At 31.1% G+C, this 21,866-nt stretch overlaps 2 protein-coding genes across 3 annotated transcripts in view; both read left to right on the plus strand.

Moving 5' to 3' along the window:
* Nucleotides 1–376: 376 nt before the first annotated feature.
* Nucleotides 377–7,176, plus strand: LOC129919951 (uncharacterized). Its single transcript, XM_056001074.1, has 4 exons — nucleotides 377–2,052; nucleotides 5,883–6,137; nucleotides 6,193–6,906; nucleotides 6,972–7,176. Exons 1-4 carry the CDS (start codon nucleotides 670–672, stop codon nucleotides 7,155–7,157), a joined length of 2,538 nt encoding a protein of 845 aa, XP_055857049.1. The 5' UTR covers nucleotides 377–669; the 3' UTR covers nucleotides 7,158–7,176.
* A 2,254-nt stretch (nucleotides 7,177–9,430) lies between these two features.
* Nucleotides 9,431–21,866, plus strand: part of LOC129917771 (roundabout homolog 3-like) — a 57,249-nt gene continuing 44,813 nt past the window's right edge. Inside the window, exons 1-2 of one of the 2 annotated variants that reach the window (XM_055997879.1) lie at nucleotides 9,431–9,899; nucleotides 16,184–16,358. In XM_055997879.1, the coding sequence (XP_055853854.1) occupies nucleotides 16,274–16,358 (85 nt within the window). In that variant the 5' untranslated portion in view covers nucleotides 9,431–9,899; nucleotides 16,184–16,273. Of the gene's footprint in view, nucleotides 9,900–16,106; nucleotides 16,359–21,866 lie in introns of those variants that run through there. The other variant, XM_055997878.1, reaches the window with a different exon arrangement.

A 21,866-nucleotide genomic window follows, 5' to 3' on the forward strand; every position in this document is an offset into this window, starting at 1 on the left:
TCTGTTTTGAAGGCTTGATTGAATTTTTTGCCTCTGCAAATTATGGAATGTTTACGGTAAAGGATATTGCTCTGGCCTTATGGAGGGGACAAGATGGCTACTTTTACCTCTTTTATCCATACGAAAAACTTCTTGGAATGCCACCTCAATGTTTGTGTGGTGAGTTTAAAAACTTGATCTTTTTTCACCAAAGCTCCTATAAACTAAACTCAAATCTTTAGAGAACGAAAAAATGTTACCTCCAATGGGAATTGCTAACACCATGAGATTCAAAACACTTAACGATTTATTTAATTTCTTATCAACTTCTCTCAATACGAAATACAATGATGAGGTAAGTTTTAATTCTATATTCACCATACTTCATCAAAATAACTGCTATTCTTCCACCAGTACTGTCTGAGTCCAGTTGATATTGGGCTCTCATCTTCAGTTGACCGTCCTCCATTATATGAATATGAAGAATTCGGTACGAGTGGTGCTATAATCCGACCTTTTAAAGATCTTCATGAAGGTCATGAAATATTTGGAGTTCGCGGTGATAAGCAAACTTTAGCCAATCTCTTAACAGCTCTTGGTTTCAATCGAATTAATAGCTCCCGAAACTGGACTAGAGAAGATCTAGATGATATTTTAAATATTGGTGATAAATTATTTTGTAAAATTTACATGGCTTTGCCAGAATGTCAAGCCCGGGATTACAAACTTCAATGGGAAGATATTGTACCAGTTATTGGAATAAATAAGTTCACATTTACTCGTGAGCCAGTAATTGGAGTTCTTGAAATCTTACCTGAAGTCATGGGTGAGGAAGGGGAGAATGAAATGGGTACCCAAGAAGATTACGATAATGAAGAAGGTTTTGAAGCACAAGATGACGAGTTATTTGTTCGACCTCAGGGTAGTATTGCTGAAGCAGCTCCTCTTGCCAATGATCTCAAGGGAATTCTTCAATCTTGGGATATGAAGAAAAGTGATCATCATGAAGCGGTGTTAGAAACAGATTTTTACAGGATTGCTATTTGGAAAAGGGACAATTTGTATTTCGTCTTTGATCCGAAGGCATCTGGGGATAATGGAGAACTAACTGAAAGACGCATAGAAATGGGTAAAGATCAGTTAGCTGGAGATGACTTGTCTATAATGGCAGCTCAACAAAAGCAAACAGAAGATAACCCTGATGATGATGAAGAAACTCCAAGAAAACTACCATCCGAACGCCCTCTGTATTTGGAAAAACGTACTTACACTCATTATGACAATCAGGGTTCTGCATATACAGCTTGGTTTTCGAATTTCGATGAGTTTTTCGAACATATATCTTCGAAAACTCCTCAAGACTACAAATATGGACAATTTACCCTTCACGATTTGATTTTGACCAGTCAATCAGTTGCAACTGATGATTTTGAATTCAAACTTAAACCTGGTTATCATGCTATAACTCCTAACCATTCTCTCATTCGTGGTTCAATAGCTCAAAATAGTTCCTCATTAACCAATCGTAATAAACAAGAAATAAGTAATTGTATAGTTTCAATAGCTTTTGCTAAAATAACACCATCAAGTAAAATGACAACAACTTTGTTGGATGTTCAACTTAAATATGGAGATCGTCTATACACTAAAAGCCTTGAAGCTCTTAAAAAATCTGACATGATAAAATTTATGAATATTGACAAACTTTCATTGGAAGATATTTTATCAATATTTAATATTCATAAAATACGATTTAAATGGAAAATTAATTCAACAATTAATGGAAATTTTATGTTGAATGAATTGAAGAAGGCAACTGGAAAGTTGGGTAGCATTGAAAATGGTTCTGCAATGATTCTTAATCATAAAGGATATTTTATGGCATTTTGGAAAGGTGATGGTGGTGGTTTTTATTTGTATGATCCATTTGAAACGAATCCTAATGGAGTACTGGTTGAGAATGGCAGTGGTTTACCTTCGATGTCGAAATTTACTAAATTGGATAATTTGTTACATTATTTGTTGTCGAAATTTGTTTGTGTGGAAGGATTGAATACATTTACTTTATATACGGTAAGTTAAAGATAATTGTTTTTCTATATCATGATCGTTTTTGTCGATGATGATCACTTGTAACTTTCTTTAAATTCGATAAGATCTAAAAAACGATCTAAAATAGAAAATATTTGCTTTAACAAGTAGTGAAATATCAGTTTCGGTAAATGATCGATTTTGTCGTTTGAAAGTAAACGATATTCGAAACTTTTTTTGTAGTAAAGTCTTCAGTTTAGAGTCAGTGAAGTGCAACATAGTGTTTTTTTCATGAAGTAGTCTTATAACGTACCATACATACATCAAAAATTATTTAACACAAAAAAAAAACTTTTCATTTATTTTCATTATCATTGTATTATATTTCCTAAAAATTTGAATAAAAAGAAAATAATTCCAGTCCTCATTTTGAACTAATAACTTAAATTTTAAATATCTCAACTTTTCCATTCACTTTTTTTTTAAACATTTCTCGTCCGCTACAATCACAGACAGTTTACCTTAATTTGGTACTAAACTCGTTTATGTACACTCTTTGACAATAATTCATAATAAAATAAAAAATATAGTATACCGATCACTGTGGCGTATGAGTAACAGTTTTTTTTTAATTTACGTTAGTGAATTAAATTTTTCTTTGGCATAACAAGTAATGACACAGGTTGATCATTGTGAAATTTCTGACCACTTACATACAATTATGAAAAGTCATTCCAAATTTTGCACTACAAGTTCTGCACCGTATGTACTGGACATTTCAGAGTTAGAGATTTTCTTACCCATTACTGCTAATCCAACTGGAAGATTTATTCTAAAATAAAAATAAGTAGTTCTAGGGATTATGCCTTTTCAGAACATTAAAACAGCCTACGTAAAGATCACACTTTTCCTTTAACACAAAATTTCGGCCAGCTTTGTAAAAATATGAATTCAGGTAGAGGCCCAAAATGTACCTACAAAATAAAAACTAATAATATCCTCAGAATCTTATTATAAAAAAAAAATTGTTACACTCATGAAACTTGGCAAAAAGTTTGCTTTTGGGATAAGAACTAAGTACAAAAAAAGTCTATAGAAAAAAGTTGGGTGGAATTGTGTTTTTTCGCGGACAAGAGGGAGGAGCTGAAGGTCAAAAACATACTGAAAAAAATTGTTTGTTGAATATCATCATGTGACACATGTTTTCAAGGTATTTTTTGATGCTGAATCTAATGACATAAAAATAAAGTCAATACGATTGCTATAAGAAAAGTTATTTCCGATTAAAAACCAGAATGCTTGTTTTTTGACCTCAACAGGTAAAATATAACCGAAACCCATGTGAAAAACATGCTACACTGACAAAATGTGGGATAAAGGTTTAAGATAAAACAGGAACAAAGGATTCATAAATATTTTGTGCGAAAGGGTGTTTTTTTGATAGGTTAAGTTGTATGTGAGAAAGGTATCATAACAGCTAACTTATATTTTATATTATTAATTTTTAAAACTTGGTGGAATAGTTTTGGTTGGTATAAGAATTAAGAATCTATAAAAAGTAAAAAATTATTTTGAGTGAAAGGGTGTTTTTTTTTCAAGAAATGATGAAATTCGGAATTAGTACCACAAAAACTGGGAACAAATTGCTACACCAATGAAAATTGGTAAAAATGTTTCATTTATAACAGAAAGCAAGAACTCAAAAAGTCCATACAAATATTTTAGGTTAAAGGGTGTTTTTTTGGAAAATAGGGAAAAATCCGCTATAAGTCCGATAAAATCAATGGTATAAATGGTACCCTTACGAAATTCATTAAATATGGTCTCTTTCCCATGGGAACTACGAATAATGTAAGTCTATAAATTTTTTTTTATGTGAAAGGGTGTTTTTTTTAGAAGTAAAGAAAATATGGGTATATTTGAAAAAGTATGAAATACTAGAGTAATATTAATGGTACCCTATTGAAATTTAGCAATTATGTTACTTTTAAGATAAGAAACAAGAATCTAAAATGTCTATAAAAATATCATGGTTAACAGGGTGTTTTTTAGAGTGAAAACAAAAATGATGAGTCACCCTAATGAAATTTGGTAAAAACATTGATTTTGGGATAGAAAGCAAGAATAAAGAGTTTTCATAAAAAAAATTTTGGTGAAAGGGTGTTTTTTTTTCGAAGAGACAGTAAAATCTGTAGTTGGTCCCAAAAAGCCAATGATTCGCGTAAAACGTGTAAGAACTTATTTATAAATGTTTAATTTGTCATCAAAACCATAAATAAAATGAATCATTGGCCTTTTGGGACCAATCAGCATCGCATCGTAATCAGCTGAGCAACGATCACCATCGCAAAAAAAGCAGTGATGCCTAATCACTACCACAAAATTTGACGTTTGTGAATTTACCCATAGTAATTTTTGGAAATTTGAACCCAGGATGTGAGATTGGGAGGCAATCACCTTGTTACCTAGGCTAAGTCGAATATACAAAATAAGAAATCTTTTAATCACTAAGCTATCTAGAATATTATTATAATAATAATTTCATTTTCGAAAAATCATCGTCTCGTGCGTCCTTTTTCAAAATTTTCGGAATTTCAACGCAACGAGAATCGGAATATTGTGTATTGTTTCATATATTTTCATTATTTGGAAATTTTTAAAATCGTCTCGCTCTCGTCTTGTCGTCTCGCAATATGGTGAATCAGGCATCAAGCATGAGATTTCTTACGATAAAACAGAAATTACTCGTTAATTCGGAGTTTTTAAAACAAAAAAAAAAACATTAATCTTCATTAAATGACGGGATACTAATGAATAGTCTCTTGCCAAATTATTAAGGCCAGGAGGAAAAAATACACCTTTTTTGTTCATGTTGGTCCCTATTTTTAAGTTTTTGTCAAAGTAGCTTACATTTTGTATGGTGTCACTTTCTTATATTCTCATCATGTAAATATGGATTGTCTTAAAAAAAGTAATACAATTCATATATGTACTTTGAAAGAAAATCACATACACGTTTCGTTGGACAATTGTATGTGTCCCGTTCTGGTGTTTTCCTGAGATAGCAGAACAGACCTGGAGGGAGATTACATTTTTTTTATTTAGGACTTTTTACGGCAGGTTCTCGAATTGAAATTTGAAGAAATAATTTTTTATGTATTAAAAATTTTCCAACATTAAAAAAAAGTAATTATGCCATTTTAAAGAAAATATTATTCAACACATAAGAACGAAATTTCTATAAAATTCATCAAACCGTTTTCAAAAAATTGATTTTTCAAACAAAAAAAAAAAAATCAAAAAATATGTATGTTTTTGAAAATTGTGTAAAATTTTTGAATAAACGATTCTGTTTAAAAATTTTGGTTGAAATCGGGTATGTCGTTTACAAGAAATTCATAAATCAAAAAAACCGTTCTAATAATGGTTGTTATCACAAAAACAGAACAAATTATAATACATTAAGCCACAGAGAAAGTTCGAAATTTAAAAATCTTGCAGATATTGATCTTAATCAGTTGAAATTATCATTTGTTTTTTTACCAATTTTAAACCTTTTAGTTTAGGATCCCATAAAACTTCGTATAATTTATTAAAACAGTTGAACGGTTAAAGAATAGTCAAGAAAGGTAAACCCCCTCCATGTATTGTTCAAAAATAGAAAAATTTCATTGCCCCTTTTTGTTCAATAAATAAATAAAAGAGTTACGTATACACCACAGTGACCTGAAATGTTAAATTACAAGCTATACAAACAGAAATGTACCTATAGCTAAATAATAAGGCCGGATGACCTACGAGTAAATTATCTACATACTCTGGCAACCTTCAATCACATTAGACATAATCAAGACATATTTTTTTTCCTTTAGATTGGCATTGAAAGTACCCCCACTGAAACAATAAATACCCATTCAACTCCAGTCGAACAAGATCTCATGACATCAAGATTAATTTCACGCGTAACAAGAGATCAAAATTTATTTCAACCTTATCAAACGGATATGCGAATTTTCAAATCACCACTTCTTACTGACAAAATTCCTCAATATGGTCTTGCTCTTGCCGCATTGATTCATAGTCGATTGCAATTTGTTGAAATATGGAATTCTAACATTTCTCAGAGGGTACAACAGTTTTTTCCCCTTAACTATGCAATTTCATAAACATTTTAACTTTCAGATAGCATTTTTGTCAAGATATCTTCTTCAAAAAACCGATTGTGAAATTGAGCTTCTTCGGTCACCCGTAACATTCGATGAAATTCGAAGCAATTTTATCATCGATAATGAATTTCTATGCAATATTATATTCACCAAAAATATACAAGGTCCAGTTTTTAGTACAAAACGAACTGAAATTGTTGGTGTGAATTTAAAAAATGCTTTGACAATGTTTTTTAAAAATTGTCAACAAGTTGTTGTCTTCTTTCCTGGGACTGGTAATGCATTTGCAATATGGAAAGAAAAAGGAGGAATATTTTATTTATTTGGAATTGATCGAGTTGAAAGGGAAATTTTTGTAATAACTTCATCAATTTTATTAAACCTCTACGATATCGTTGTGAAAGGAATTAATCCAGAAGAAGATTTAAATAATTGGTATGAACTACGAAGTGTTACGGTGACAATAGTACCAATTAAGGAAGGCATTTGTAAACCATTGAAGATAACAAACGACACTGTTGACGGTCCTTTATCAACAAGAAGTGGTTATTATGTATCATCTCAAGCCAAAGAACCTTTTTATTACGATTATATTTCTGAAAAACCAGAAGGTTTATTGATAAGACCACAAGAATCGGAATTTTTTAAAGTTTCAAAAGGAATTGAGATTCTTTATTCTGGTGATATTTTAAAATCACACAGATTCTATGGAACTAAGGATTTCTTTCCAGTTAGTTTTGATACAAATCTGCTACTTTTTCAAAGTTATTAATACTGTCTCAAATTTTATTACAGAGCTTACAGGCAGCATGTGTAGAAGCAAGTGCTTTAGCTAGGGTCAAATCGCCAACCCTGTGGACAAAGATGACTTTGAAGAAAATACTCTTAGCTGGAGTTAAGATTTACATCCATACTGTTGCAGGTATAAAAAATAGTAGTTTTTGTACTAGATTTCTAATTGTACTAGATTTCTACTCATAAAGTAGTCTACCACCTCCAAAGGAACGCTGCTAAAGTAACAATTCTATTTTTTTAAAAAGTACTAGTTTCATTGATCAAAATTTTATTTAACTTATAAAAACGAACTTAAGACCTTCTTCAATTTGGCCATAGAGGAAAGAATTCCTTTCTCTATGAAGTTGCCACAGAAAAGGTACAACTTCCACTCATAATTTTGCTATGAAAATTTTCTATAGCCGCGTTCCTTTGGAGGTGGTAGACTACTCATGAGAATGTTTAGTAGATCTAGTACTTTTGCTCAAATCACATAATTATCTGTCAAACAAGAATTCAAATGTCACTGCTACGAAATCGCAAATAACATACATAATTAGTTTCATTTTTTCTTTCTTTTATAGAAAAAGGTGCATCAAACATAAAAATGATTGATTTCAAGGGCAACTTTTATCTGTCAAATCAAAAATTAGAGGTGACAGCTCTAATGCCAACAATACAAAATGCCTGCAAAGATGAATTGCAAATGTGTTTGACATGGATTTTAAGAAAATATCAAACAGCATATTTATATACGGAAAATTTTTGCTTTACACTAATTTTGGATGATGGTGGGGATATTTTCTTATACTATCCGGGAAGTAATAAAAAATGGAAGAATCAAGAAAATGGATGCTCTTGTCTAATAAAGTTTTGTACAATTTCGGAATTGTTGGATCGATTATTGGAAAATGAAGAGATTTCGTTTAGTGAAAATATTAGTATTGGACCAATTTATGTATATGCAAATTGATGATTAATATAAAATTTGCAGTTTTCAAAAAAGTTAAAATTCGTTTTTAATCTTTTGTTTGTATTAGATTGGATTTTTTAAATCTGCATACATATGAGAATTTGTGTAATTTGACTCGCAAGAGAACAACAACAAATACTATGGTTGTTTGCTAAGATTTTTTTCACCTTAAATTAAGGTGACTAAGTCAAATGAATTTCTTGAATGCGCAAATTAAAAAAAAAAACTGGCAGCCACTTTGGATCGAACCTACAACTGTTGGGTGCCTTACCATTGTGGTATCTCACTGTTGGAAATAAGCATGATAAACTGCAACTTAAGCTAAATTGTGACTATAATTAATTTTTATTTATTGGTCAGAAAAATGTTAATCATCCTATAAGCTTTTTTTCGAAACTTTAACTGTATGCCATTTTGTATTTATTTACTTTTATGCAATAATATCACATTTAAACGATAGACAATCTTGTAAGGAAGACATCGTATGTTCATTTTTTGGTCTACGACATACTGGAGCTAAGATATATATGCTTAGAAGCAAAATATCCCAAAAAATGCATTTTTGTGAATAACTCCGCTAAAAAGAATCATCAGGTGGTGAAAAAATTGGGTTTAAGCCTATAAAATATACCCCTATCAATCCATGAAATAAAAATTGACAGTGCCTCTGCGCGCAAGGTCAAATGACGCTTTGACTGCAGTAATGCTTTTTTGGGTTTTATTTTATTTTTAATGCTTTTTCTATAGTTTGTTTTAATAAAACACCAAAGAAACATGTTTGTCCTGACTAGACCCCTGGTCCTAAAAAAATAGTTTATACCTTTTTGAAACGGTATTTAATGCAGACAAGAGCTTCATCAAACTTTTTTTCTTTAAAGCGACATTTAAAAAATGACCTCATAAGACAACATAATATGTATTTGAAAGTTTAACCATCGTGGGGCGCCATTTAGCGTCAAAATATAAATCTGAAAAAATTAGGGGATTTTTTTGTAACTTTATTTAATTTTTCAGAAGAAAAAAACAGTAAAATAACGAAAATACTATGATTTTTGTTAAGTGTTAACTAACCCCTTTCCCACCTTAAACATAGTTAACTCAATAAAGTTCAGCCAAATAATGAAAATTGTACTAGAATATATTTTTACCGTTATCTGTATCAACATCCGCTTCCGTTTTTGATATATCCTTTTCCTTTTACTCTTAAAACCAAAAACCTTACTCATCATGTCATCTCATTCACTTTTTGACACATAACAAACAGGAACTCTTCTACCCTTTCACTCAATAAATGCATTTTTCATTCCGACAAAAAGGGATAAACACAACATTTCAAATCAAATTCAACCCCATGAAGCATGCACTCGCCCTTCCTTCTTCTTCTTCTTCCAATTCCTCTACCATTCCAGTGAGAAAAAATCCCTTACTTCCAGATTAATTCCCTATCCAAAAAATTTCCAAAGATTCCCTTCAATTCAATTTCTTCTTTCATTTTTTCATTTATCTTCAGTTTCTTTCTTCTTGTCGCCCTGCTATGTTGTTTGCGTGTATCCAACGGTTCGGTCTCGTTTTTCGGTGTTCTAAATAAAAAAAAATTATCATTTCCTTTCCATAGAAAAAAAAAATATCCCATTTCCTTTTTTATGTAACAAAGCAAAAGAAAAAATTTTTATATTTCTCACCACAAAATTATACCCGAAAAAGAAAATGCATGAAAAACTTAATACTTTTTAACAAAAAAAAAAGAGAAAATTTTTGTGTAGTTTTTCAAATTTGTGTGTGTTTCGAAAATATTGAAAAATTTTCTATAAAAAAAATTAGAAAAATGCATTTTGTGATCAAATAAAAAAAATTGTGAAAAATGTGTTAGGAAAAAGGGAAGAAAAACCGATAAAAAGGGTGTCCATTTTTTTGTACTAAAAAAATAATACATTGTTATAAAAAATTGTTAAAAAAAGTTGTTAATTTTTATTAGGGTAAAGTATTTATATGAAAAATAATAAAATTTAAGTAAAAGAGAAAAAAGAATGAAAAAGAAAAAAAAATACCCAAATCAATTGACGCGTGTGAAAAGAAAATCCATTTAAAAGCAAAAATGATATAAACGCCCACACACACACACAAATAGAGCACACATACTCTCTCAAATCAAAGAAGACTATCTATCTCATGGACACAGGCGGCAATTGCATGCAGTCGCGTTTTCTCTGGATTCTCACATTCTCTGGTTCGAAGGGTAGAAAACATAAATTATGACACCTTTTCCTGGTTGGCATCATAAACAAAAAATACCAAGACTGGAAAATTTCGTACGTCTTTCCCCCCGAAACCCTTTTGTGGACAGTGCTGTCTGTGAATATATGTGAAAGCCACCACGTTGGTAAATGACGTTAACACGCACACATTTATAGGTTCACGACATTCACCACACATTTGACACGAACACAACGATAGGTTCACGACATTCACCACACCTCGCAGCTTGTAGGCAAACGTCAGTTGACCGCCGAGTTTCCAGTCTTGGTATTTTTTGTTTATGGTTGGCATGGCGCGCGCCCGTGCCTTTCGTAGTTAGTTATATGTCGATGGTGTCCATCGATGTGTTTATTTTGTTGTTGTTGTTGTTGCTTTTTTGATTTTCTCGTTGCACCACACACATACTAAGAAAGGAGTTGAAAATATATGTTTTATCATTTTATATTGCCTTGCTTTTTGATAGTGTGTGTGTGTGTGTATGTGTGCAGTATGGTATTCTCTTGCCTTTTAACTGTGTGTGACTGTGTGTTTGTTCTTTGCTCTTTCCTCCCTTTGTGTCCCTTTTCTTCGTTGTTCTTCTTTTGTCGTTTGTTGGTTCGTTTCGTTCTTTTTGGTTGTTTAGAGTTGCTGTTGCTGCTGCTGCTGCTTCTCTGATGTGTGTACTGTGTCGGTCGATGATTTCTCACACTTTTTAGGGATTTTCCTATAGTCTGTATGACAAGAAACAATAGAATGTTCTTCAAAAATGTATAATTATATTCAAGGTCTATAATAAAAATCAAAAACCCCTAAAGATGTTGGCAAAAAACCAAACGAAACGTCGGTAAAATTAATGGATTAGTCTTATAAATATGGCCGAACTTAAAATTAGCAAAAAAAAAAAATACATTTGGTACATCTACAACTAAAAAATTTGTACATATTTCCAACTAAACATCCCTCATATGTCAAAATTTGATTCAAACATTTTTCCGGTACTTTTAGTCTAATCAGACTAGTAAACTACTAGTAGTAGCTAGGTACTTTGCCACCTCCCAAAGGAAAAGGCCTATAGTTAAACATTTCGGATTCAAGACAAAAATTCAGAGTAAGAACAAAAATGAATGACCGAAGACCATGGACTTTATCTTCAAAGTAGAACTGCAATATTCTGGAGCTAAAATAGGACGAAAATTAAATTTCAAATCAAAAATTTCAAATCTTCTAAAATTGGTGACAAGATTTATCTGAGAACGTTTTAATTTATTTCTTGTCAATAAAATAAATGAAATTATGATAGGTATTCTTAAAGTATTAGCAATTCAAAAAACTATCTTACTATTGCAAAAACCTCCACCGTTTTTAATTTGGAAACCTTAAAAATTGTGGCACGAAGAAACCTTAGTTTTGTGATAACTTTTTCCCACTATTGAAATCTGGGAATGGGAATTGTGATTAATCTCACCCAAGAATAAAATAAATCATATAAAAGCAAAACTTTTCGAGAACATATTTTATATTTTATTTTAACTCAAAAGGAACATACATAAAGTGGAGCGAAGCCTTGTTCCCTTAAATGTTAAATGGATTTTAATATGTTTAGATAAAATAGCAATTTTACCTAGTTGCACAAAGTACCCCCATGAACTTGCGGCTTTCTAAAAATAAGCTTATAAAAACTAGAGGAAAAGGATTTATATATTTATGGAAAATATGATTTTTTTGAATCTCTGATATTGATATACAGTGGTGGAAAAATAATTAGAAACACGCTCTTTCTTTTCAAAATGTTTGTATGTTCTTAATATGAATAAAAAATATTAGAAATATTTTTTAATAGAGGTATTTGAAGAGCTTGATGTTTTACTAAGGATCTCCTCTTTATTGCACCTTCTTTTTCTAAAATATAAGGGGTTGGTGTGTCAGGAATATTGTTAAGGACGTTTTATTATTTTTTTTGGAACATGTGGCATTTTTCGAGGACTGCAACCACATTAACCAACTAATAGAAATTAGTTGGTGATAGTCCTTTTTATTAATTGTACGTTTAATTAATTGACCAAGTTTGGAAATGTAAATGCTAAAAATCAAAAACAGGATATTTCTTAGTAAATTTTCCTCAGTGTTTCTAATTATATTTCCACACAAAACTCAACTATATTTTAGATTTTTTGCAACATTCATTTTTCTTTTGTTGGATAAATTCTAAAATTTTTGTCTTAAAATGTTACAAGGATTATATCATCACTTGTGTTTGCTAAAAATTTGTTAAATATTTTGTATTTATAGTAAGAAAAAAATAACATTTTGTAAACAAAGAAGGATGTTTCTAACTATTTTGCCACCACTGTATCATATGCTTAAAATAAAGAATGTTTTTTCTCAAAATATGGTTTTTCAAAAACTGGACCAACAAAAATGTTCAATTTATTTAATAAATAATTGGGGGAGAAGCGAGAATTGTCCTCTACTTTTTTTGTGGCCCCTGGACCTCCACACTATTAAATCTGCCATTTTTAAAAAAACGGGACTTGGGGTTTTACTCGGAAACTTTTAATTGCTGGAAAGATATCAATTTGTCAGGTCCTATTTACTTACTAATAACTTAAAAACGCAGTTTTTGCCAATATTAAATCAACATCTAATTAACAGCTCCTTCTATCTAAGGAAGATTATTAGACCCTTTTTACATTGCAGATACCACCATAGCGCAAGACCAAGACAAAAAAGAGCTTAGTAAAGAGCGAAGTTTCTATACTCATGCGAAATGGGGCCCTTGTCATAAGGTTCAAGTGTCACCTTATTCCTTAACCCTTAACTATAGTGGTGAAAATTTGTGGTGTTTTGAAATGATAAAATAAAATACAAAATTGAATTTTTTTATAAATTTTGTTTTTAAGCATCAAAAGATAACAATTTAAAAAAAAATAAAAAAATAAAAAAAAAAAAGAGAAAATTCATTTTCAACGGTTTTTATTAACTTTTTAAAAGTAGATGTGGGTCCCCTGGACCCACCACTATAGTTAAGGGTTAATAAGAAAATTTGAGGAAATTGGGCTTTTAAGCAATCGTCTTTGTCTTTTTCCTTTCTATCATAACTGTTTATTAAAGAAGTACAAGACAAAACCAACCAATCAAATCAAGTCAATTCTGAGGAAAACAAAAGCGTACATGCATAATACACGCCACTTTTCCTCAGAATTGAAATGTCAAAAGTTTTTTTTCTGTTTTTTTTTTTTATTTTTTCTTCGACACTGACGTTTGGCTTAAAAGCCCAATAGAAAACGTCCCTCGGAGCTTGCCAAGGGAACATTTTCAGAAAACCTTATAACAGTCCAAAATTACCTACCGAAAATGCTTTATGCCGAGTGGCAGAATGATGTCAAGCTCAAACTACAATTTAATTAGCTATGTTTGAAAAGTTTTCACTGAAGAATGAAGGCGCTTGATTGAAGCTATAGGGAAACATACAAATTTTCAAAAAAAAAAAAGAAGTTTTCACTATTATATTTTCTGTAAAAATGAATGATTCTTTTTTACTTTTGTCAAGCTTTTTTGACAAAAATAATTAATTAAAAATTAATAATATGGGTACTTATAATCATTTTTTTAATACAAAAGTTTTTTGTTTTGCTCGATGAGTAACTGAATTCAAATTAAAAGTTGGTAATCGTTATAATAATAATCATAGACAAGTTCAGTAGGTATTCGTATGGATGCATTTCTAAGGAAATTTTAAGGCCCTCCGAAGTAGTTCAGTTGTCAAATTTTAATTACAAAGCGTCATTATGGAATATCCTCACCTCAAATCTATGCATTAGGCCGTGTGTGAATTGCGTTAAATTGTTAACACCGTGTACAATTTTTGACGCTATTGAGGTGAATAAAAAATTTTCAGTTGTTAAAAATTTATTGGGCTCTGGGACCTGGTTAAATTTGAGTTAAATTTTTTTTGCAGATGGTTTTGTTCTTTTTTTTTATTAAAAAGGAGTATCATGGCAGAAAAAAGGCAGGAAAATTTTAAACAATAATCCATACAGCTGAAATTTTTTTATAAACCTTAATAGTGTCAAAAATTTTACACGGTGTTAACTATTTAACGCAATTCACACACGGCCTTAGTTATATTTTTGGTTTATCAGTTGTTTCGTGAACATATTCTACCATGAAAATTGAAGGCTCATGGTTTGACAGATAGAGGAAAGCTAGGTTTTTCACTATCTGTCAATTCATGAACTTTAAAAGACTGATTTTTGAAATTTTTGTATCCTATTAATTTAAGTACTTGTTTTTGATATATCAAAATAAAGAACCATTCTTTCTCGTTCTACTGTTCTGTCGTCGTCTCCATTGTCGTTGCAGCGGAAGGCCTCTATTTTTTTTTTTTTTTTTCTGGAATATTAAACCAACAAAAATGTTCTGGTTTCCCAATTTTTCGGGGTACAATTTATTTTTATCGTCTTTTGGTTATGCTGCTGCTGTCGCTGTGCTGTGTGCAGTGGTGGGTGAATGACAGCAGCAGCCGCTTTGCGATGTTGTCTTGTTTTGAATTTTTCTCATCATATCTCACTCACGTCACATTGCCCTCTATATCATCTCTCATCTTCAACTTCACTTAAAACGAACACGATAAAAAAAGAAAAGAAAAAAATAATATTTTGTTTTTCCATTCGATTCGATTTTGATAAAACAAAAAACAAATAAAATAAAGAATATCCCTCCAAAATGCATCCAAAGATGAGAGTGAGAAATAGAAAATTGAGAGAGATTGAGAAACTTTATCTTTGGAAAAATGGAAAATGGAGAGAGAAATTTCTTTTCCCAATTTTCCAAATTCCAATATTTCCAGAAAATAATGTGCATTTTAATGAAATGTTCTTTCAAAAACTTCTGTGTTTTTCCCATGTTCCCATCTCTTCTTCATCATTGTCGTGTCGTCTGTCGTTGTCGTTTATATCGTGCTCATGTGTTTCTTTATTCCTCTCCTCAAAGAAGTAGAACAACGAATGGATTTTCCTTAAATTTTTCATTCGATTCAAATGCGTGTTGTGTGCGTTTATTTTCCTAATTTTAGCTCTGTTTGATTTTTTTTCCTTCCCTCTTGGGGGAACGAAATAATGTTTTTGAAAAAATATGAATTTTTCAAATAAAAATCACTCAGAAACGTGTCGATTTTATGGTTTTCTTTTCTAATTTTGTGTCTTCTTTTTTGTCTATAGAAAAAAATCGTTTTTTATATAAAATTTAGGATGAGAAAATAAAAAAGTGAATGAATCTAATCATCATGATGATGTCCTTGTTGTTGATTGGAAAATTTATTTTCAAAAATTTAACTAAATTTTAAGTGTGAAACACAAGACAAGAGAGGTGAATTTTTTTTTCTTATATTGTTCTTGTGAAAAATAAGAAATTCTTTTTTTTTTTATAAAAAAAAAATCTCTAAAAAGGGAGGAGTAGTTTTTGGTGAAAAAAAAAAAAATTATAAAGAAACAACGAAAAAAAAAGTGACATAAAGAACAAAAGGACGAAAATAGAAGAAGGATAACACACAGCAGCAGAGTAGAGAGCGAGACGTGTTCGTTTCCCACAAACACACACTTAAAACATCTCTCTCTTCTACTGTCAGCAGCAAATACACCATCACCACCATCAGCACACAGAGCAACCATAAATTCAACCCATAAACAAAAAATACCAAGACTGGAAACTTTCGTACGTCTTTCCCCCCGAAACCCTTTTGTGTACAGTGCTGTCTGTGAATATATGTGAAAGCCACCACGTTGGTAAATGACGTTAACACGCACACATTTATAGATTCACGACATTCACCACACATTTGACACGAACACAACGATAGGTTCACGACATCCACCACACCTCGCAGCTTGTAGGCAAACGTCAGTTGACCGCCGAGTTTCCAGTCTTGGTATTTTTTGTTTATGATTCAACCCATCTCTCTCTCACATACACACACACCACGCTCATCCTGCCATTTATTCCTGTGTGTGGTGATTATTTATTCAAGACATAAGAAGGGATATAAATTTCAAGAAAAAATAAATAATAAACAGAAAAACAAAAACAATAAATATAAAAACGAAATATATAATTATTTATGATGGATAATAAACGCAGACAATTTGTTGGACTATTTGCTGTGGTGTTTTACTTAAATGTATTCACCTCAAGAACTGTCAATGGTGAGTATTTTTTTTAATAATATAATTAAATCTTTAAGGCAAGACTGTATTGAAAAAGAGCCCGTATTTTATGGTTCGTTTCCACTTGACAATTAAAGTTTTTTTTTTCTTTAGGTAATTTTTCAAATACAAATTGAAGAAAGAAATGTGTTTCGAAAAACCACATGTGGTAGGTATAGGCATAAACAAAAAATACCAAGACTGGAAACTCGGCGGTCAACTGACGTTTGCCTACAAGCTGCGAGGTGTGGTGAATGTCGTGAACTTATCGTTGTGTTCGTGTTCGATGTGTGTTGAATGTCGTGAATCTATAAATGTGTGCGTGTTAACGTCATTTACCAACGTGGTGGCTTTCACATATATTCACAGACAACACGGTACACAACAGGGTTTTGGGGGGAAAGACGTACGAAAGTTTCCAGTCTTGGTATTTTTTGTTTATGGGTATAGGTTTGTTTTATTTAGGGAATCTTTAAGTGCCAGGCGTCTGCTTCTATTTTTTTTTTTTTTTAGTAGATTACTGTTGTTGTTTTTCGTAGTTTTTAATGGTTTGACGGAAGAAGAGGCTGGACGGGTTTCAGATTCGTTTCGGATATTTATTTCATTTACAAATTTCCTCTTTTATAAAAAAAATAAAAATAAAAACAAAATCACAAAACGAAGACAAAAAAAATAAAGAATAGAATAGAAAAATTTAAATGAATGAGCATGAAAAGGGATCAAGGTTGTTGACAGTTTTTATATATTTTTTTTTTTTGGTTTATGTAAGCATTGGCTATGCTCTCGAAATTGGTCCTTCCCTACTTTTTGTATTCTTTTTTTTTTTGTTAAGAAAATGGAAAATATTGCGCAATATTTTGCAAAGAATAGTTGATGATAGGTAAGGTTGTCGTCGTTGTCATTGTCGTTGTCGTTTCCGGTTATTAGAGAGGATCTACCCATACTTTTATCCTAGGCTCTAAGCAACTATTTTGTATATGCTATTGAAAAAAGTTGTAAAAGAGATTTTTATCTGTTTGTTTTGTTGTTGTTGGTAGGTAGTTTTTTTTTTGTTGTATCCTTAAAATTGGGGGAATTATGCGAATTTAAAGTAGGCCTTTAGGCTATGTCTGACTACGTTCGTCGTCGTTGTTTTATACAAGAGAGAGATGAAAACAATCACTTTTGCTTAGATAAGAGAGGTTGATCTATTTAAATATGGATGAGTTTTTTTTTTTTTGGGGAGTAAACGTCAATAAGTTTTATGGTGTTTTTTAGTTTAATGAAGGTAGGTTGATATGACATAGCTACCTTCTATAGGTCTTTTGTTTCTTTACTGACTTAATGATGCTGGTTAGAAATTATCACACACACACACACGACAAAACAAAAGAGAATCTTCTGAACAAAAGGATTTTAGAGTCTCGGGGTTTTGGTATCATCTATCTACGGCTCTTACGCACATAAAGAAATTGTAAGACCTACTTAATTACAATATGTTTTGTGTACGATGTCAGGGAGTATAAATGTCTTTGTCAAAAAGTACACACCTATGTACCATTAAGTAGTAGTAACACAACAATAAAAAAATTCTTCAAATACTTTTCTCGGTAAGATCTTTTGTTTAAGGTTTTATTTCAAAGAAAAAAGTTTTTGCCATTTCAAAGTGCGTAAATAGGTTGACTTTTCTAAGACTGTACGTATTGTTCTATTTGTAAGTAAATTAGTTCCGTTCTTTAAAAGTTAGGTCTAGACTCAAGAGAAATGAAGTGATGATAAGTGTTTGACTTTTTAAATATGAAGAAAAGAGATCCAATTGTGGTACAAGTAGGTATCCTTAAATGGCGCCCGGGACAAAATGCTCTAGAGACGTATTTATTTTTTTTTTGTTTTGTTTAAATATTTCAGTTGAGGCTAGCTAATTAGACAAGATAAGGGTTTTTTAAGTTTCAGCAAACAAATAATTCAAAACTAAGCTTATAAATATCTTATTGTTTATAACTTTGGACCTTTTTTCATAGATATTTTGAAGCGAAACGAGAAAAAAAAGAAAAAAAAATCTATAACAAGAAATCGATTAAGGATAATAAGAAAGCCATTAAGATTAAAACGTTAAAGATAAGTATTAATTTTATACATATTCGAATTTTTTAGAACTATTTTTCTTAGAGTCCCGAAGAAGCTTGTAACCACACTTGAAACGTCGTCGAGGAAATATTAGCAAATTATCAAACTAAGACCTGCTCAGCCTGCTCAGAAGAACAAATTAACTTATAAATAACTTAAATTAAAAATTTTGACAAGAAAGAGCTAAAAGAGCAATAAAATGAATGTAGGTACCTAACGTACATATTGTGTCCTGAGGAAGTGAAGAACAAAGATTTGATTTAATTATGTAAAGTTTATAATACCTACATCATACGGTCTCCGACGATGTTCATGTTCACATTGTATTCACCCAACCAATTTATTTTGACGTAAGTCTACTCTTTCTATGAAGGACACAAAGCATATTTTTCAAAATCCAACACGAAAATAAAAAAACACCAAATGTCAAAATGACAAATGTCAAAGAGAGTTGAATCTGTTTAAGCCGAGGATAAATGTTTGATGCTATTGTGCCTGGCTTCACAGTGATTTTTTAATCGATTGAAAAATCACAAACACTGTTGTGCCCAGTCACGTTCCACTTTTACATTTTCTAGGAACAAACGTCAAAAAGAGGAAAAATTTAGCAATGGAACTGTACTGCCCTCAGAAAATTCAGTTTCCGTTGTGAGCATCTTCCCCCTTCACTCCTCATCTTTCTTGACAACAAACTCACTGCTTAGGCGATTGAAAAATCACCGTGTAGCCAGGCACATTGAAAAAATAAATTTTCAGCTGTCAAAAATGTATTCTCTGAAGATATAAATCCAACCTGTTCCCAGAGGAGGATACATTTTTGACCACTGAAATTTTTTCGTTTCGCCTCAATAGTTTCAAACATTTCGTCGGCTTAACGTAAAAACCGCGAAACTGCATTTTTTGACATTTTCACTTAAATGCGTCATTATACATGTTATTGGTCCCTCTATTTACTACGTCGATGCCAATCCTCCATCTGCTGCCTGAAAGCCTAAACTATAAATTTTCGTTGCACGAGTTTCAATAAAATTGCATGAGTTTCTAAAACTTTGAAGCCGTTTTTCTCAAAACTTCAATTTTGGAAATATACAAAGTAACAACAAACCACATCATTTATGCAGGAATGCAGGTACTAAAACCAAAAGTAACGCGTAGTAAAAACATGTGAGTACTCAATTTGTCGTTACTTTTGCAGTAAATTTCAAAATATGAAAATGGTTCTTTCAAACTGATCGAGTATAATTAGCGATTTAATATTCTAACCAAAGTTTAATTTTAATTTAAACTTAACAAAAGCAATAAAAACATTACTTTTAAGATATAATACATGTTTTCAAAAACCATTCCATAAAACACACTGCACATTAAGGAAATTGAAGAAATAAAACTGACAATATAAAAGGTGTGACAAATGTCATATTTTCATTGTCGCACGTTCCAGCAAGAACATATTTTTTATGTTAATTTTATTGAAAAAAAAAATATCTCTGGCCTATAGTGTCAAATGGATGACATTTTACTGTCACATTTATAAAATGATTTTGATGGCTGGCTTCACGTGTAAATAGCCCACTAAATGTCTTTCTCTTAATGAACAGACACACATTTTATTGACATCTGTCATCTGTCACAAATGACAAAAAGAAAGAAATCTTCACAAATGCGTATACAAATCTGTCATATTAATATTTCAATAGATCGCACCAAGAAAATCGTCTAGCACTTTGACAAAATGAGAAAATATAAAACTAATTTCGAAATTCCTAATGCACCACCACTTAGGGGTTACACGTTTTTTTTTTTTCTAACATCAATTTGTCGTCACTTCCTCTAGGGTAATTTATGTAGAAAACTTGTCAATGCCCTTGATTGCTTTACATCATAGAATATAAATTGTGTCTATATTCTACACAATTCATATAAATGTAAAGAATGTGTATAAGTATAAATATAAATACCAATATTTACATGTATCATTTCAACTTGTTCGTCTTGTCAAATGTCACTTTAGGGGAATGAGAGTGCCCCTTTTTGGCTTTGAATTTTATTCTTCTTCTTATTATTATTCTTGTGTGTTGTGTTTATTGATACAATTGGTCTGGGAGTAAAAAGTGGATGGCTCAATTGCTTAAACATACTCTATAACCCCCTTTTCCCCTGTCTCTCTCTTTTAGTTCTTGTTCTTCTACTACTTAAAATATACACACTTCAATATTCTTCGTCAGTCATTCGGAATAAAATTAAGTCATTTCTCTCTCATCTCTAATAGCAATATTCTATCTAGAGAAGAGATGGATTTAATTTTCGATTGATTTTTTTATTTGAACATATGGCGTGTTTGGTGTTTTTTGGAGAAATTGAGATGCAGATGGAAATGGAAATGAAAATGGATTTCAAAAAATAGATTTTTTTTTTTTAATAAAAAAATAATCCAGAATATTTATGAGGAACTATGTGTTTGGTTTGTTTGTTTTTTTATTTCGTTCTAGTAGGTACTTTGGTTTAAGGAATTTGCTTGAATTATTTTCAAGTGTTTTTTTTTCTATGAATTTTCATCAAGGATTTAATTGAGAAAGAAAAATCGATAAATTTAAGTCAATTATTGCTGGGGAAATATTTTCAAAAAAGCTTATTTTGAAATGATTTGCTTAAAAAAACAATAACAGCAAGAAATAACGACATTAATAAAAGCAGTATCAGTTGGACCTTAAACACGGTTGTAGATAGACGATAGAACTGTCAAATGGACAATACTTTAACGCAGATTTTGTAGTAGATTTTTCAATAACTTTTCTTCGTATAAAGTCTATCTTATACAATGTACACAATTTATCTTTTATTCCTTATTGATTATAATAAATGTCAAAGAAATGTCATAAATGACAGCTTTAGCTATTTGACTATCGATAACAAAAAAAAGTTAAGCGAACATCAGTTTTTACAAATTGGAGGCAATTCCTAATATTCGTTAAGTTTTCGTCAAATTTAGCTTTCAACTGCTATCGACTGAAGGTAACTAAAGTAATTTTGACAGCTGGTTGATGGACAGAACGCAATAATTTATTTTTTAGGCCCAACTATAACAGTGATCATAGAGCGCTAGGCATTTTATGAAAATATACGAACACAAGCAAATGATATGGCGCACCTATAAAGCTGATTAATCAGTTTCGTTCAGTTTTATTTTCGGACGTGAAATAGAGATTCCATATCGCTTTTGACGATATGAAAAGATGACATGTGTCACGTTGTCGGTACGTTAATTTTTGACATTAGCACCCGTTTGCTTCCGTCTATTATGGTTGGACCTTCAAGCTAGTTGTTTCAAAAATAAGATTTTCTTTTAATTCGACTACATCTAAATACAATAGTTCTGTGTTAAGGACTATCAAAGGACCTTAA

Source organism: Episyrphus balteatus, chromosome 4 (assembly GCF_945859705.1).
Source record: "Episyrphus balteatus chromosome 4, idEpiBalt1.1, whole genome shotgun sequence".
Classification (NCBI taxonomy): domain Eukaryota; kingdom Metazoa; phylum Arthropoda; class Insecta; order Diptera; family Syrphidae; genus Episyrphus; species Episyrphus balteatus.

Bases quoted from the DNA above. Each gene is read 5' to 3' on its own strand.
- LOC129919951 (XM_056001074.1), top strand. From the start codon at position 670: ATGGCTTTGCCAGAATGTCAAGCCCGGGATTACAAACTTCAATGGGAA. The intron at 6,138-6,192 runs GTACAACAGTTT...TTTAACTTTCAG, and splicing joins ATTCTAACATTTCTCAGAGG to ATAGCATTTTTGTCAAGATA. The intron at 6,907-6,971 runs GTTAGTTTTGAT...ATTTTATTACAG, and splicing joins GAACTAAGGATTTCTTTCCA to AGCTTACAGGCAGCATGTGT.